The 17,688-nt window shown below is 42.3% G+C and overlaps 1 protein-coding gene across 3 annotated transcripts in view; it reads right to left on the bottom strand.

Moving 5' to 3' along the window:
• The window catches only part of ASB5 (ankyrin repeat and SOCS box containing 5), a gene marked incomplete at its 5' end in the record, with an annotated part of 96,357 nt that overhangs the window by 6,481 nt on the left and 72,188 nt on the right, over nt 1-17,688 (bottom strand). For 2 of the 3 annotated variants that reach the window (XM_081220903.1, XM_081220904.1), the window contains one exon: nt 2,155-2,234. In XM_081220903.1, coding sequence (XP_081077029.1) covers nt 2,155-2,234 — 80 coding nt within the window. Of the gene's footprint in view, nt 1-2,154; nt 2,235-7,203; nt 7,265-17,688 lie in introns of those variants that run through there. The other variant, XM_081220905.1, reaches the window with a different exon arrangement.

Here is a 17,688-nt window from a genome sequence, read left to right on the forward strand (position 1 = left end):
TTGTAGAACTAAAGACTGTTTCTAGGCTGGATCGCCTGTTTTGATGGGGGATATAAAATTTCAGGTCAGCCTAGACTAGGGTAAAAAGAAATTGTCTTAAGTTGCTCCATGAATTTTTGTCACTAAATAGGTACGACTATGTAGGGGAGGAAATCCTTTTTTCTACTCGTCTAGGTTCTTTTGGCTGGTCTAATAATCAAATTGACGTAAGACCAATGAACAGAAGAAAAACAAGTTTAATTTCATACGTATGGAGGCCCCATAGGTATAGGACCTAAGAAGTTGTCTTCTCTGGTGACAAGGATGCTCACCATCCCCCCAGCATGGGGAGGATACCTCCCCTGGGAGCTTTCTTTCCCGATTTCAGGGGGACAAAGGAGAGGCAGAGTGTCCTTCTTTATACTGGCTGTTTCTCAAATAGCTTTAATTCAAAATAATCAATATGCTCTCTGGGCATATTTTGGGGCAGCCTGCTCTGAACCCCATCAACTAGATTGTATGTTAGTGGTTAAGAGGTCTGAATACAGAGTCAGTTAGATGTGGGTTTGGAGCTCCATGATGCAGTAATTATTTTAATTTGGACAACGACTCTAACGGCTAAGTTTTAGGGTTACCATGAGGATTAAATGAGATGATACATGCAAAGCAAGAATGATTACAATGCTTAGCATATAGGAAATGTTTGATTTTATTTTATTATTCAATGAAAACTAAGTACAACTTAAACTATTTTTATTCCAATTAAACTAATGATATCAGACTAAAATAATTAAATATCGCTAGGATATGAGATTCCTCGCCTGCTTGCTCTTTTTGGTAATTCATTGTCTATTGACAATCATTCTAAGCAATATAATAGGAAGATTTTCATGGCCAAACCCCCGTAACATCTTAACAGATTACCATGCTCTGTAATAATACCAGAATGGACATGAAGAATCTTAAAATGAAGGAGAGAAAATAAATACCACCCCAAAGCTCTGTCACTAGCAAGTGGCAATTTTTAAGATCCCTTAAATTATCCTTTGGGAGGTTTTGAATTGGCTAGCCCGCAGCCAGACTTGGAGAGCTAATTCCCAACTGCTGCCCACTAAGGTGACCCGTGACAGAAGCCTCTGTGGAGGTCAAGATTCCGCCTCACAAAGCCTGGCTGGGGGCATCCTCTGACTCCTCTCGGCTGGCCTATCCATGGACATGAGCTACGTGTTGAGAAATATCCTAAGGTTACTCTCCTCTCCGACAACTGCATGACCCTTTCAGGGAGGTTACCCTTTAGAAGTTAGTGAGGTTTTTGCAGTTTTTATTGTATTTTTCATCAAGCGATGAGCAAACAACATAGTCACAGGGTTATCCCAGAACTGGAAGGCCGCAGGGAGCGCCTGCATCCTCACTGTACAGGTGAGAAAAAGAAGGCTCAGACAGGCTGTGATTCACCTCAGGTGCCAGCCTGGAATCCAGGGGCTCCAAGCCCCAGGCAATGCTGCTTAAAGTGGGCGACAGCCCTTCCTCCCCTCGGAGTCATCCGAGAAAATTCCTGTCTCCCTGATACTGGGAAGCACCAGGGCAAGGACTTCCAGATCTGGGTGTGCATTTAAATCCCGCTGGCCAAGGCACAGTCCTTTCTACTTCAATGAGGAATCTGTGCTTTTCATTTTTTCCTCAGGTGAGTCTGATGAGCAGACAGGTGCAAAAATGATTGTTTTGTAGCTTTCGTAGGCAAATCCCTGTAACATACTACAAATCACCATAATGTAAAAAAGATTGTTTAGGCAACTGGTCTGATCACCCCCTCTTGGATGTTTTATGACTGAACTAAGGCTGTAATTAGCTGTACACGTTGTACTGAGTTAAGCATATTAAAAATGTGTAATGAATAACACATACCTCCAATTACTTCCTGCTTAAATATGACTATCAATGAACAAATATACTGTATGAGAAATCTGAAATAGTAAGACATAAGACTACACCGAAATATTTAAAAAGAAGTTTCGGAGATAAGTGAGAAACTGTGAACTGGGCTAATAATATGAGTTTAAAAGACTAGTAAAATTTATTAAGCAATTTTATTATTTTGAGTTGATTACTATTGGCAACGAACGTTCATACGTTCATGGGACAAGGGCATATTTTAAACTATACGTTATGTTTTACCTGTGATAATAATGTTCTCAGAGCAAGAAGACGACCTTGACTTGCTGCTTCATGAAGTGGTGACCGATCTGCCCAGGAACCTGCCAGAAAAGAAAGAAAACAAACATCTATGAGTCAGAGTAAACCCTGAGAGATACAGTTAATTCACGCGGAATAGACATTACTGAGGCTCCGTGTTCAGCGAAGTGACCAGGATGACTCACCACGTCCCAGAAATTCCATGCTGATCTAAGGGACCCCGATGGGCAGTTTCCAAACCCAGGGGGCTGTGATGCATGTTCTGGAATACGCCTATCCCAGACCTACTGTACCTTTTGGATTACTCTCCAAAGAAGAGAAGGATTAAAGTCACTAGATCTGCCCCAGAAGCCCCCGTTTCACGGTTTTTCAGGCAGACCCCAGAAAAACAAGTTTTTGCACCATCAGCAGAAACGGCAGCGGGCACACCGACCTCTCCCCACGCCTGCCCACCCTGCTGTCCCCCTGCTCTCTGCACCCCGACGGTGGCCTGCCCTCGGTGTGAGGGGCTGCAAGTGTCTCAAGGAGCTGAGCTCCAAGTCCTGAAACTGCAATACACCAGGCGGGTCCCAGAAAAGGTGTGTCACAGGCTGGGAGGGGCAGACTGTCACTGGGGTTTTGGTTTTTTGGTTTAACTTTTTATTTTATATTGGAGTGTAGTTTCAGGTGTGCAGCAAAGTGACTCAGTTATACGTATACATGTATCTCTTCTTTTTCTAATTCTTTTCCCATTTAGGCTGTTACGTAATAGGGAGCCGAGTTCCCTGTGCTATACAATGGGTCCTTGTTGGTTACCCATGTTAAATACAGCGGTGTGTACATGTCAATCCCAAACTCCCCAACGATCCCTCTCCACCACGCTTCCCCCTGGTAACCATAAGTTCGTTCTCTAAGTCTGTGAGTCTGTTTTGTAAATAAGTTCATTTGTATCATTTTTTCGAGATTCCACATATAAGTGATATCATACGATATTTCTCATCTGTGTCTGAAATGGTGCTGAGAGAACCAAGGGCTTGCTCGGGGTCACTGATTCTCCTTGTGCCAGCAGTGGGCGAATGGAGGTACCAAAGCCTCCAACCCTGTGCCCTGGTGGATAAAGCCCTGACCTGTCATGCGCCCCGTGACCCCTCTTCTGACAGGCCTTTGGCACCTCCCCATTAGGAGAATCAGTGCCCTCCCATGTAGAAGCCCCCTTTTCCTTCTCTCCCAGGCCCCTCTCAGCACCCGCCCACCCATCACCTGCACCGCTGTGGTCCACCCAGGTGACTTTATAAGATACTGGGTTGGTGCACAGTGATTTTCTTGTAGGCAAGACCAGCATTGTCAGTTTTATTTAATGGACATGAGAGATCACCTTAGAGTGATTAAACACACAGACTATGCAAATCAGAAAAATACTCACAGGGTATCATCGGCTGATAAAGTAAAGCAATGCTGACAAGACGGAACATATTCTCGATGTAATGTGATGGTTTGCGAATACCTGTCTCCTTGTCTACTACCCTTTTTGTGGATCCATAGGATGCAATAAATATAAATTATTTTAAAAAATAAACTGCTGATCAGTCCTAGCGCAATTTAAATAAAGTCACTTAGCTGTTGGTCAGAAACATAAATTTCATGAAAAGCATGTGTAAAGCTTGCTTATATAGGTCAGGAAAATTACTGGAAACCACTTCATTATTCCTACACTTCGTACCTTTGAAAATGCCCAGACATATACCTATGCTTCTGTATGATGGTCTTACAGTAGAACTTTGCCACAAGTGAGGTCCAAACAATTCCGCTGGCTAAAATGTGGGACAGATATCACAAGGTAAATGAAATGACCCAGTGAACCCAGTAGAGAGGGCAGAAGTCAACTGACAATCATCCGTCTTTTTATATCCAATGATCTTATGGGGTATTACTGAAAATACGAATCTTTCTTTTCCTTACGGCTGATTTTCGAGTGACGGAAATCACAGCTGATGCTGATAGTGTTTACTGCGTGCGTGATACTGGTCTAAGCAGTGTGTATGAATCTCATTTAGTTCTCACAGTTCTTTGAGGTACATTCATTAATAATAATGTATTAATAAATAATTAATATTTCTGTTTTAAAGTTGAGGAAATGGGAGCTGTAGAAGAAATGAAAACATTTAAAACGAGTCACGTAGTCTAACTGCAGAGCTGATGCTCCTATAGTTCCAACTGCACGGCCGTTGTTTTGCCTTCCCATCAAGCGGTATTTCCTGCTTGTCCAGAAGATGAATAAAGCCAACATCCAGATCTTAGAATTCTCAACTGAACAAAGAGTTACTGTTACTAGTTTTTGTGTATTATTTCTTTCCAGTAGGCAACACTCCTGTACTTTATTAAAAGCAGAGTTGAATTAATGCACCCCAGTAAATATTTGTTGATAGGACAAAATCTGGCGGCAAAATAATAATTTATAAGAAACTGAAACATTATGTTCTCACTAAATAAAATGCAAAAGTCACCATCATAAATAATATTCTTTTGGGGAACAACTGTGTTTCAAGTTCCACCTATGAAGACAATATTCAATGCTTTAAAAATCATACACATCTGTTTGTTCTATCATTAAACAACCTGATGTCAGTGTGAAACTCTAGAGGACTTCAGAACATATATCAGTTTTCATTACGACTATTTAAATAAGAAAATTATAATATTAACTTTCCAAACAGACTGCATGTATGAAACCTCTATATTCAGTTTAGTCAGCAGAGCAGTAGTAAATTGATAAGGTTTTAAGTAGTCAACGCTTAAATATATGTTTGAACTTAAATATTCATTTATAATATTTATAATGATCATGTGCTCCCTCCTGTATAATGGGTTGATAAATGTCATTATCCTTAATTTACCTCTGAAAGCTGTATGCCGAATCGTACGATGCCAATTTGTTATCACCGCCTATTCTTCTGTTGTTACTGGCTAATGTAGCAATTAACCAGATGTTGGGACTGGGAAAGGCCTATAGAAATGGCCATTTGGATTCATTTTGGACTTATTTCTTTCTAGTACACTATGAAGACATTTAAGGGGCAGCAAAGCTAACAATATTTTCAGCTGAGGGTACTAGATATTCCTGTTTTGCATACAATTTATCCACCGAAACGGCTGCATTAGTCTTCTGGACCATTTCAGCATTGCTTGCAGATGTTCAAAAGAGAGAGAAAAGCAGGAAAAGGGCCATTTGGAAACCAGACTATTCCAGGGCCGAAATAAAGAAATGCAAGTATTCGTTGAATTTACCATCCCATCACAACCCGGGCTCTCCCCCAAGACCGTCACATAGCTTTCTGTCCCCGCTGTCATCTTCTTGATCACCAAGACTTAAGTCCCTTAGAGTGGAAGAAAGAAAACTGAAGCCAGACTTTTGTAGGTGCATTTGCTATTCTCTCTCTTCATATGACCTCACTGGCGTGAACAAGGAGTTAAGTGTCACACAATCTGCAGGACAGGGCGGGTGGTGGTCCGTGAGAGAAGCACCGAGAACACATAGTGTTGGATGAGGGCCCCCTTGGCCCATCAGGCAGGGACCAGGCTTCTGAGAGCCACGGCCCTGGTACTTCCTGGGATGAACTCAGCTCTGCTCACCTGCCTTAAACAGGACCCCTGTTGCCTGTGGTGCCTTAAAGGAGGAGGTGGGCAGGAGAGGGGGAGAAGGAAATGGAAACCAGAAGGAAGTGAGAAACCAGGTGCGGGTCGGAGCCCAGAAGTTCACGGGGGGAAAAAGACTGCGGGGCCGGGAAGGCCTGGCTGTGCAGCCCAGCCTGGGGCGGTGGGCTTCGGGAGGTACCTAGCCTCTCTGCGAGTCAGGTAGCCCATAAAATAGGAAAAACACTACCTATGAGACAGGACTGAGGGCAGAGATTAGCAGTGAGCATGCTAAGTGCGTGCCTGCCATGTAAGTGCACAAATAATACCTAGCATTCTTCGTTAAATATGAACTGATTGACAGGGGACGTTTTAGTATGAATTTTAAGGAACAATCCTTTTTTCTCCGAAAGTAGGGGAACTCAAACCATAGATAACAGCATCTATTGACCAAAATGATTTTCAGTGCTATCAGCTTAATTAAATAAACCATATAAAGCAATTGAATGATTTATAAATGTTTTAAAGCCAACAGTCAACACTGTTGCTGTATTCTTCTTTCCTAAGTAAGCTGTAAGAAATAAAGTCAGGGAGGGAGATGCATGAGGGAAGGGATGTGGGAACAGATGTATATGTATGACTGATTCACTTTGTTATAAAGCAGAAACTAATTAAAAAAAAAAAAAAAAAAAAAAGAAATAAAGTCATGTCAGTCCAGTAAAGGAGTAATTTATAGTACATGCTTGAGGTCAATGAAAAAAAAAGTTTTTGTTTTGAATTCTGCTTGCTTAACTCCCAAGCACCCCCCTCTCATTTTCTTCCTTATAATTCCTCAGATGAATTTCTATAATTAATCTGGTAACATGTGAGAATCAAAGGATACATCATGCTCCAGTTTCCACTCTGAACTAAATCTTCACCCCTCCCTGTTTCTCCCTTTCAATATCTGAAATTTAGCAACTGCACAGTTCCATTCAAATGTGTTCAATATTAAATATCTTACCTTTCAACGTGGATATGCTTTATAGTAGAAAGATTTATAAGCTTTCTCAAGACCAAACAGAAGATAAACATCTTCATTTGCAGCGACTTTTTAACTTTACAATCTTGTGAGACTTTAAACTGGGTATCTAAGATTTTTTTAAAATGTTCAGTTTAACTCCTTAGGATAAATCATTCAGTGTGAAAATTGTTTTACAAAAGTATCTGTAACTTTCACCAGCTAATCTAATGTCCACGGTTACAGTCTCACTGCAGCAACAGTGGAGGTGACCGCCTATATTTAGAAACAACACCGGCTCCCAGGCATCTGGTATATCATTTACAGCGAGAGAACCTGCCCTGTTCTGTAAACATCACCTTCCCAGAGCAAAACATTTACGTTCTTAGGTATTTACAGATTGCTGGGGGTCTGTACCATACCTAAATCACCATCTCCCCACGGCACTTCAAGCCAGCCACTGTTGAGGTAAATCCAACTCATGTCTTTTTTTGATCAGCATTAACAACAAAAAAAAATCACTTGCCATGTGCTAGCTCTGTTCGGCCATTTTATGGAGCTCTAAGCTCCTTGTAACATGACCTTTCACCTCCAAAAAGAAAAATAGCTTTTGAAAAATCTGATTTCTTTTCAAAATTGCCTTTTCTTATTGCTCACTGCTCTTTGAGGAACTGGCTGTTCCTAACTCATTTTGTTTTCTCTTTACAGTATGTGCTGTGCAATGAAATAAAAACATTACACTTAGATCTCTGCTCAGGGCTATGATGAAACCATTTCAGGTTTCAGAAAGTCTTTGCCTTCTCCCCATCCTGGTCCCATCCGCAGAAGTGGAAGCAAGACTCATAGGAAAGCAGACTTAGCAGTGGTGCAGATGGCACTCTGGGTTTGGGTCACACCCAGTTTTCCTCAGTGGTCCCAAACAGGAAAGTCAGGACAGTTCTCTCAAGTAGGGGATTACAAGAGAGGTGAAGGGCAATGACCTCTTCATGTATGAATCCCAGTACAAAATGCGAATACACTTGACAGATGGTCGATCTTAAATCAACAATCCTCCTCATGGTGGACCTGGATTTACCAGGAAGTTCAGAACCCATCACTTTCACGGCCACTTTCTAAGACTCTATGCAGTTTCACGTTATTCATCTTAAAGAAGATCCAAAGATGTGGCTAAGCTTCAGGTTCAACAACATCTGACCCATCCCTATTCACAAGTTTATAAAATACTTTTAAAGTCACCAGGGATTTACTGACCCTTACTGTGTACTTTTCTGTTTAGCAGATTAATAGAGCCACATAAATCCTGGAGGACGTGGTTGATTAGTGGGGAAGTAACATGTTGCCAAAACCAGTCTCTTCAGAGACTGAGACCGTCCTTGTCTTTCCATTCTCAGAACATGTGCTTGTCTTTCATTTCCTAAGAACGGTGCTAGTCTGGATCTGAAACCACCAGAGCGAGCTGTGCCTTGGGAACTCCAGGTATATGGACTGACTTGCACGGATGTGCCACTTACTCTGACTGATTTCCTGTTCACGGTCTAGGAGCCCCTCATCTTATAAGAAGACAGGGTATGGGCCCGAACAGGAAAAAACCACAGGATAAGTGAAAACATCGCTGTGGTTTATCTCAAGAAAAAGACTAAATTTTCAACAAAGTGAAGATAGTGGTTTCCCCCATGAATATCCAAAATCAAGAGAGAAAGACCATTTAAGACGCATTTTTTTTTTTTTTTTTTTTTTGCGGTACGCGGGCCTCTCACTGTTGTGGCCTCTCCCGTTGCGGAGCACAGGCTCCGGACGCGCAGGCTCAGCGGCCATGGCTCACGGGCCCAGCCGCTCCGCGACATGTGGGATCTTCCCGGACCGGGGCACAAACCGCGTCCCCTGCATCGGCAGGCGGACTCTCAACCACTGTGCCACCAGGGAAGCCCTAAGATGCTTTTTAAAAGCTAGTGCTGCTCTTAGGAGGGATGCCTCCATCATCCCAATTAACCCTTAGTGACCATTGGTGCTGCGGACAGAGCCTGCTGGGCTTCACCACAGAGACCTGAGTTGAGAGTCCAGCACAGACACTAGTTATGGGAGCTTTGGTGGTTATTTAAACTTTTGAACCTCAGTTTTCTCAACCATAAAGGGAAGGATAATTCTATCTCCATCATAGGGTTGTAATGAACGTGAAAGTACTTAGAACATTTGTACTAAACACGTTTGAAATATGACAAACCTAATTCTATATTAAACAGGTACCTCCGTATATCTGTCCCATGAGCTTTTTACTACATCTTCTCAACAGGAGATAGAGTAATTTACCTTATTTAAGATAACAAAGCTTTAGCTCACCTTATTCCTCTTACATATATCTGTAGGAGATATAAATGGATAGGAAATGGTCAAAATTCAGAGACAATTATCACATGCATAGGGACAGCTCTCCAAACTATAGCTCTTACCTGGACTCCCCTACAAATTTTAGTGACACATTACAAAATGGACTTCTGGACATTCATGTAGATATTTTGCTGGCATCTCAAGACATTTCTAAAAGCAAATTCATCACCTTTCTCTCAAAACCAGCTATTCCTTTTTGCTTCTCGATTGCTTTAAACAGGGGTGGCTTTCCTCCTGTCACCTGGCACTAATAATATGGTCTTCCATTTAAGTACAACAGTTTTCAGGGGAACTTCATATGTATTGACTATTTCCTGTGCTTTTTTGCGGGGAGGCGGTTATTATGGAACGAGGTACTTCTTTGTCGTCTTTTATTTTTCACGGATCCTCATCCCAAGCTCAGTCCTTGCATCAATCAACGCTCACTCTTGGGGGGAATCTCTTCTAGTCCCACTGATAAAAATATTATCTACATGGTGATCATCCCAAATTTATATCTCCAGACCAGCTCTCTCCTCTAAATTCAAGACGTGTATTTCCAGCTGGCTCTTCAACTTCTCCGCTTAGATATCTATGTAGACAAAATTCAACTTAATGTGCCCCAGACTGAACTCTGGCTGTGATCCTCCCAAATCTCCTATCAGTGAATGGCAACTCCATTATCCAGGTACTTCAAGACCAAAAGCCTTTGTGTAATCCTGAATTTGTCTCTATTTCGCACACCCCATGGGCAAACACCAATAAGTCCGTTTGCCTTGACCATTCAAATAGAACCCAGCTTCGACTATTATCTCATAACCTCCACTGCTACTACCCTAGTCCAAGCCACCATAACCCTCGTCTGACTTACTGCAAAAGCCTCCTGACTGGTCTGTGTGTTTCCACCCATGCGCTCCCAACAGTCTGTCCTAAACACAGGATCTTTGTAAAGTCAGAAAGGCTCCGATGGCTTCCTTTCTCACCCAGAGTAAACTCCAAGGAACTTATGACCTACGAGGGTGTGTCCACATGTCCTCTGTGTCCGTGGTCCTCGTTCAGCCACCCTGAACAAACAGACTATCTGTGCGTCCGTCGACTCTGCCTGCGGGGCTTCTTTCTGAGATACGCACATGGCTTATCGCTGACTTCTGTTCTCCACTGGACGTGCCTCATGGGACAGCCCTTCCTCGACTATGAGAATGTCCTCCCCGCCCCCTCGCCAGCACTCCTGTCTCGTTTCCCTGCTGTGTCTTTCTTCAGAGCGCTTATCACCAGATCTTAGAAATCGGGACTTGCTGCAGTGTGCTCACTGCCGTATCCCCAGCACCTACCACGTTAATGACATCCATTGATGGATGAATGTGCAAAGTCACGTGAGTTGTAGAGGCTCTTTAGGGCTGGGGTGCTCTGACTCCTAAATTCATTGGTTCTTAAACTGTGCCAGGCCTCTCGCTGTCCCCATCAATGGGCCCTCAGAGTACTTCCTTAAGCAATAACCTTGTGCCTCACATTCATCCACCGTTTATTCATTCATTAGATGGTGATCTATCTACCAGGCAATTTTGACCCTTCTGGATGCTGGAGATACACAGAGATGAGTGTAGTATGGCCTGCGTTCTCCTGAGTTCAGTTTGGACTCTACCCTCCCAGATGGTTTTCCTGACCGCAGTCTCTATCTCACCAATCTTGCCTGAATGCTGCCGCAGAATTAAACTTCCCAAAGCACCTAGAGTTCTGGCTAGCTAGCCCATAGAGTGCCTTTTGAGAAATTGAAAAAGGCGCCCCTCTCCTGGGGCAGCGAAGCCCCCCCCTGCTCTGGGCACACATGCTCCGTCTTCACAGCAGCACGTGGCTGCCCTGAAAACCCCTCCGGAATCTTGTCGTTCTCAGGCTCGAAAACGTTACTGCCCCCTGTCCCCCACTGAATACAGTCTAACATTCTGATCCTGGAATTAAAGGTTACCTACAATATGGATTACATCTTCCCCTTGGTTTTATGTTCTACCACTGACCTTCACATACCCTCATTTAAGCTAAACTGGGCGGTTGTGCATGTTCCCCCAAACAATTTCTTTTCCTTCCTTTTTCTATCATCTTCCCCCCAACTCAATTCTCGTTTTCATATCGCAGAGTAACTTGTTGAGGTGTATCTGTGCTTTGGTTCTTGTTTTTCCTGCCCTGCTTTCAGGGGCTGATGAAGTCCAAACAGGAGAAGTGGTTTGAAGATAGCTTCTCTTAAGTGAAGAGTTAGGCTCCTGGCTGGGTGGGTGGGAGGGGGGAGGTAGCTTAGGGTGAGAAGGAGAGAGAAAAAAAGAGGAAGAAGAATAAAGAGGGGGGGAGGGGCTTGTGAGGGACGAGGAGGGAAAGGAATAGACAGCGGGAGAGGCAGAGAGCAAGAAAGAGAGTGTACCGTGCTGGCCCAGGTCCACGCCCTGGCTGCGCCCGAGCGCTGATGAGACACGGGAACCAGATGGGCCCTAAGCTCCTGTGTCCCCACCTTCAGGACAGAGTTACACGCTTTAGTCTGGCGTGGAGGCAGTTGATTTGCTGGACCTTTTTCAAGGGATACAAGGGGCTTGAACAATGGGTTCATGGGGGGAAGCGTGCGTGGGCTGAAGGCCGGCTGCGCCTCCCTCATGGGGCTGGATTCAGCTCCAGCCTCTGCGCCAGGTCTAAGGGAGAGGATGGCAGGAGATGTGACTGCAAAGACGGCACCACCAGGAAGCTTGGGGGATGGAGTTTGAGGCCAGATTTAATCCGGAAGCTACAGAAGGCTGCCATTTTTGACCATGTCAGTTCCTGGAGTCAGGTTCTTTCTCCTCAGACTAGAATGGGCTTCTCCCTAAGCTCCATCCTGCCCATCTTGCAAAACCCAGCTCAAAAGCTTCCTCCTCCCCACATCCCGCGGATAGCCCCAACAAGAGTGCCCCATTCTCCTCCCGTAATCCTCGGCTCCTTCCAGCACGGCTAGTACAGAGTCTGCAAACTCGGATTTTCTTAAATCAGAGTCTCACTCACTGCTGTTCTACTTCGGGCTTTTTCCGCCTTCTCAGACATAATCACATTGATCCTCACAAGAACCCTGTCTGAGAGGCCATGGGGAGCTGTGTAGTGGGGTTGAAGAATGGGCTGTGCAGGAAGGAATGTCTAGACTGGACCTCTGACTATCACATATTTGCTAATGCCACTCGGTAAATTTCTTTAAATTTCAGTTTGCTCATCTTTAAAATGGGGGCGATAATATCTACATTTTCTAGTTGTTGTAAGGGTTAATGGGCCCCATGTGAGAAGCGTTTAACACAAAGCATGCCCTTAATAAAACTTGCTAAAACTTAATAAAATTCTTATTTTCATTGTATGGAGATTCAAAGTGCTATGGACTGAATGTGTCACCCCAAAGTTACCATGTTGAAACCCTAATGCCCAACGTGATGGTGTTATGAGATGGAGACTTTGGGAGTTGTTTAAGCCATGAGGGTGGAGCCCTCACGTATGGGATCAGTGCCTTACAGAAGGGGCTCCAGAGAGATCCTTAGCCCCCTCACCATGTGGGGACACAGTGAGAAGGTGCCAGCAATGGGCCAGGAAGAGGGTCTTCATGAGAACATGACCATGCAGGCACTCGGTCTGGGACTTCCAGGCTCCAGAATTGACAGAAATAAATTTCTGTTGTTGATGAACTACCCTGTCTGTGGTATTTTGTTATGACAGCCTGAATGGATCAAAACAGGACTGAATTGTGTGCCCCAAATTTCTATGTTGAAGCCTTCACATTCAACGTGTGTTTGGAGATAGTGCTGTAGGAGGTAATTGGGTTAAATCAGGTCATGAGGATGGGGCCCTAATCTGATAGGATTGGTGGCCTTATAAAAAAGAAAGATCTCTCTGTCTCTGTCTCTGTCTCTCTTCCATGATCAGGCACCAAGGAAAAGCCATATGAGCACACAGTGAGAAGGCGGCTTTCTAAAGCCAGGAAAAGAGCACTCACCAAAGTCTGACCACGCTGGCATCTTGAGCTTGGACTTTCCAGCCCCTAGACTGTGAGAAAATAAATTTCTGTTCTTTAAGCCACCCAGTCTATGGTATTTTGTTATGGCAGCCTGGGCAGACTAAGACAGAGATTAAATGATTTGCCTCAAGTTATAATCAGTAACTGACAAAGCAGGAAACACACTTGGTTCTTTGGAATGTTCAATGAAATTTTATGATACAACAGTTTCTCTTCAACCCCAGAACTCATAGTCTACTGTGTGGGCTGTTAATCCATAATGGGCCCATAAGAAATATTATAACTAACTAACTAAGTCAACAAGCGACGAGTTACCTCCTGAAAGTGAAAAGAACTGTGGAATTCTGTTTTCTACATTTTCATATAATAATAATAATGTAATAATAATTTTTGAAGTAGTAGCAACAATATAGCAATACAGCAACAATAGCTGTATTCTTATCTAATTATAAAAGTGGTACATTAAATAGGACAATAAATACATTGTAAAACACACAAAAAATCATAATGCCATTTTCCAAATATAACCATTACAAACATTTGTTGTACATCCTTCCCAACTATTTTTCTAAATATACAATTTTTAATCAAGATGCAACCATACTACTCATATTGCTTTTAACCTTTTGTTTTCATTTATAGATATCACATGGTCATTGTTCCACTGCACAAAATATAATTTTATAATATTTTAAATGATATAAATTAGTCATTTAAAATATTGTAGAATTGTATGTCATTGTATAGGTACACTATTATTTACTTAGTTAATCCCCTACTAAATGATGTTTAGGTGGCTTTTAGTTTGGAGGAATCAACATTATTTCTTATCTTTGTGAATGTGTCTAATTATCTTCTTAGGGTAAATTCTTAAAATTTCTATACATGTCATCAAATTACCCCCAGCAAGACTGGACCTATTTACATTCTCATTAACAGGCTGGAAAAATTTGAATTAAATCTAATGAATGTTTGCCAAGACATTTTGCTTTTTTTTAAATTGAACCATGGACCATTTCTTTTTTTGTTCTATTTTCAATATATTTAAGCTGTGTCAAAGAGGATTGTATAAAACTACATCTCCTTTACACAAAACTAGATTTTTAACATAATTTTAAAGCTTATTTTCAACTTTTTCTGGAGTCTATCTTCAGTGAAGGTGTGTGAGGCTCATCCAGGTGAATGAGTTTACTTAGTTTAAAATTTTTTACCACCGTATCCAACTCTGTTGCTCATAACTCTGGTCAAGCACATATTTAGATAACTGACTCTTCATGTAGGAAATGGCAGAATAATCTTTGTTGTACGATAATTGCCTGCATTCCTCCTGGATCTTTAAAGAGTCTGAGAATGATGAGACTATTTATTACTGCTTCCCTGCAGCCGGCACAGTGCCCAGAACATAGTAAGTACTCAATAAACACTTGTTGAACCATTAACTTGTCTTTGTAGTCACCTGCTTTTTATCTATACTAATTTGTTCTTAATCTTTACTGACAATCTTAATGTTAAAGAGAAATGAAAAGGAAACGTACTTTGGGGTCAGGCGTGAGGGGGAAGAATCAGGTTGCTTTCTCGGTCTTTTAAAGGAATGACAGTGTTTTATCCTACTTAAAAATTTGTTTTGCATGTTTTCTAAATTTATAACAATTTCTAAATAATATTCATCAGGCCCCAACCATTATATAGTAAATACAGCTCTTACACTGTGGGGAGTAGGGGGTCACTTTTATGTCTAAACCTGTATTTCCAACCTTTAAGTCCATCATCGACCATATTGATGTTCTACAAAAGTTGACACTTATTCTTTCAAAAAAGAATCTCCTTACACAGCTGCGTTTTGGTACTGTGCTTATTCTCCCCAATAGCTTTCCTATTTTTCTAGTACTAAAATTAAAAGCTTGGCACCAGGGCGCTTTAGGGAAGTGGTTCTATTCATTTTTTTGCCTACATCACCCTCCTACTTTATAGTTCAATTTAAATGATTCGAAATTTCCAGATTTAGTTGCTTGGCAACAGTCTTTTCCTGCTTAATAGCAGCTTTCCTTGTTCCCACATCAACTTAGAAACACCTGCTGAACCGGAAAGGTAAACAACCCAGAGTGTTTACTGCACAGTCATAAGGAAGATTCCATAGGTGCATTTTCCACACGCTAAAAGGTGAAAATACAGTGTAGCCCTTTGCCATGCCATACGTTTACATGTCAGAGTCCGCATTCTGGAAAGCATCCACAGCTTCAAGTTAGTATTTGCAAAAACAGGTCAATATCGTTTATTTCAGGACACCAACAGACTTGCAATGGCTGCTCTACTAACCTTGACTGGTCAGAATACCCCAGCTAGCTTTTCGCTTAGAAGAGCATCCTTCTATGCTCGCTAGCCTTCTTTTCGGGAGGGTCTGCTTAATGCAGTTCCCTTCAACAGCACTGTCTGTGGGCATAGTGGGGACGACGTTTCTGCCCAGACAACCAGATGTCACAGTGCAAGGGCTCCAGCCAGAACAAAAAGGTCAGCGGCTGGATTTCTAACTACTTTTTCCCTTCCCTTTGGGCTTTCACAGACATTCCTGCGTGCTGACTGGAGGATGGCCTCCACATTGAACCCTATTCAGAAACACGGGGGGCAGGGCTGGTAGGGGTGGGACTGGGTCAGAAAGGCAGTAGCTTTTCTATTTTTAAAGTGGAAACTCGGCTGCTGCCAGCTGAGTATTTAACTATCTGAGTGACACAGAAAGTAAAAATGTGTTAAATTGCCTTTCCTAGTGGGAAACAGAATAGAAACTGAGCCCTGTCTTTAAAACATGAGAGCCTATTTGAAATATCTATTGATACAAATCAATCCAATGTAGGATCGCCTGTCGATGATAGCAATAAACAACGTTGCAGCCAGAAAGCTCAATCGTGGCCGGTGACCAGAGAGTCTGTCTCCTCCATCCTCAGAAATAAATAGTGTGTGTGCCTTAGGGTCAGCTGGTAGCTAGCTCATGTTTTCATCTTGTAAGGATCTAAGTTTAGAATTGGCTTCCATACAAAATCACAGTCTTCCTATTTATATAGGCATAGCTCTCTATTGTGATTTTTTCTGGAGGTCATTTCTAGACCAAAAGACGTCAGCAGTCAATTTAAGTACAGCTGAGATTTTTCACCCTAAAAGGCAGAGGAAAGGGTAGCTGGAGAGAAGAGAGGAAAAACCAAACACGTGCCTGGTATTTTTTGCTGGCGCGTAAAACTGAACAAGGAACATGGTCCATGACTGAGTCAAGAGCAGTGGCTGAACCATGACAGGGCACCAAGGATTAACTGAGCTGGTGATCCTGTTACATGGTATTAACCTACTGAGGTTGGTCTAGATGAAAAATGGTCACAGATTCTATTATCTATATTTTTCAATCACTATTACCAGGGTCTACCTTCTGTTGGTATACACAGAAAAAAAATTATTGGGGGTACTGCCTTCTTATAACAAGCTGGGTAAGAGAAGAAAACATCTCATGAGTAAGATAATTTTCCCCTGTTCATATCTGCTGTTGCATTTCATTGCCAACATTGACTTCAAAGTTATCACGAATGAATACCAGGAATATCTTTTCCTTATCTTGGATTGATTTCTAATCCTCGGAACTATGTGACCTGGGGCAAATAGCACAATGATAACTCAGTTTCCTTTTCTATAAAATGAGGAGCTTGGAGAAGATGGTTGTTTTCTGGCTCTAGCATTCTTTGATTCAGAGTCTAGGACTAACATAAAAGGCCAGGGTGGTATGTGAGCTTTGGGCATATTATATCACCACAAAGGAGGCCAGACACTCCCAGTAAAACTGGAACTTGGGGTCAGCTTAGCCGAGGCTATTTGTACGGGGGAAACATTCCTAGGAGGTGAGAAAACCTTAAAGGTAGTCCAGGAAGGGGCTTATGGAGTCCAGAATATTTACAGGAGCCAATTGTCATGAACCACTGGCTCTCTGCCCTCACTGGTACCCATAAGGGGAGTGCAAGGACCTACACAAGCCACACAGTGAAAGTAAATACTAATTTTTGTTTCTAAAAGAAACTTCAATTTTAAACTTTTGACTTTTTGGCTTTGCACTTTTCTTTTGTTATTGTAAAATAAACATGGGATGCTTTCTTATAAGAATTGGGACATTTCTGGTCTTAACAATCTTGGACCTCTGGTCTTCTAATGGCCTCTTCCTATGTCTGTCTCCTACACTATGTTGTGTACTCTGAGTACATACACCTGTTATTCAACAGGTCCACCACTGCACCTCTTACAATGGGCAGTCAAAAACTTATTAGTTTAAAATGTAATTTGCATATGGAATTCCCAAGAATACTTTAAGAAGGCCTTCTATAGTCCATGGGGGGTAATAAGCAGATTTCCAGTGCAGCGGGGGGAAAAGAAGCCATTGCATTTGACCATAACCACATACTTAGTTAACTGAGGTGTATGTGGCCTGCAGAACACATATGATAATTCACATAAATAATCAGGTGGATCAAGGAGATCACAGTTACTTCTTCCAAAAATTTTAAAT

Source organism: Mesoplodon bidens (genome assembly GCF_964165515.1).
Source record: "Mesoplodon bidens genome assembly, chromosome: 20".
NCBI lineage: Eukaryota > Metazoa > Chordata > Mammalia > Artiodactyla > Ziphiidae > Mesoplodon > Mesoplodon bidens.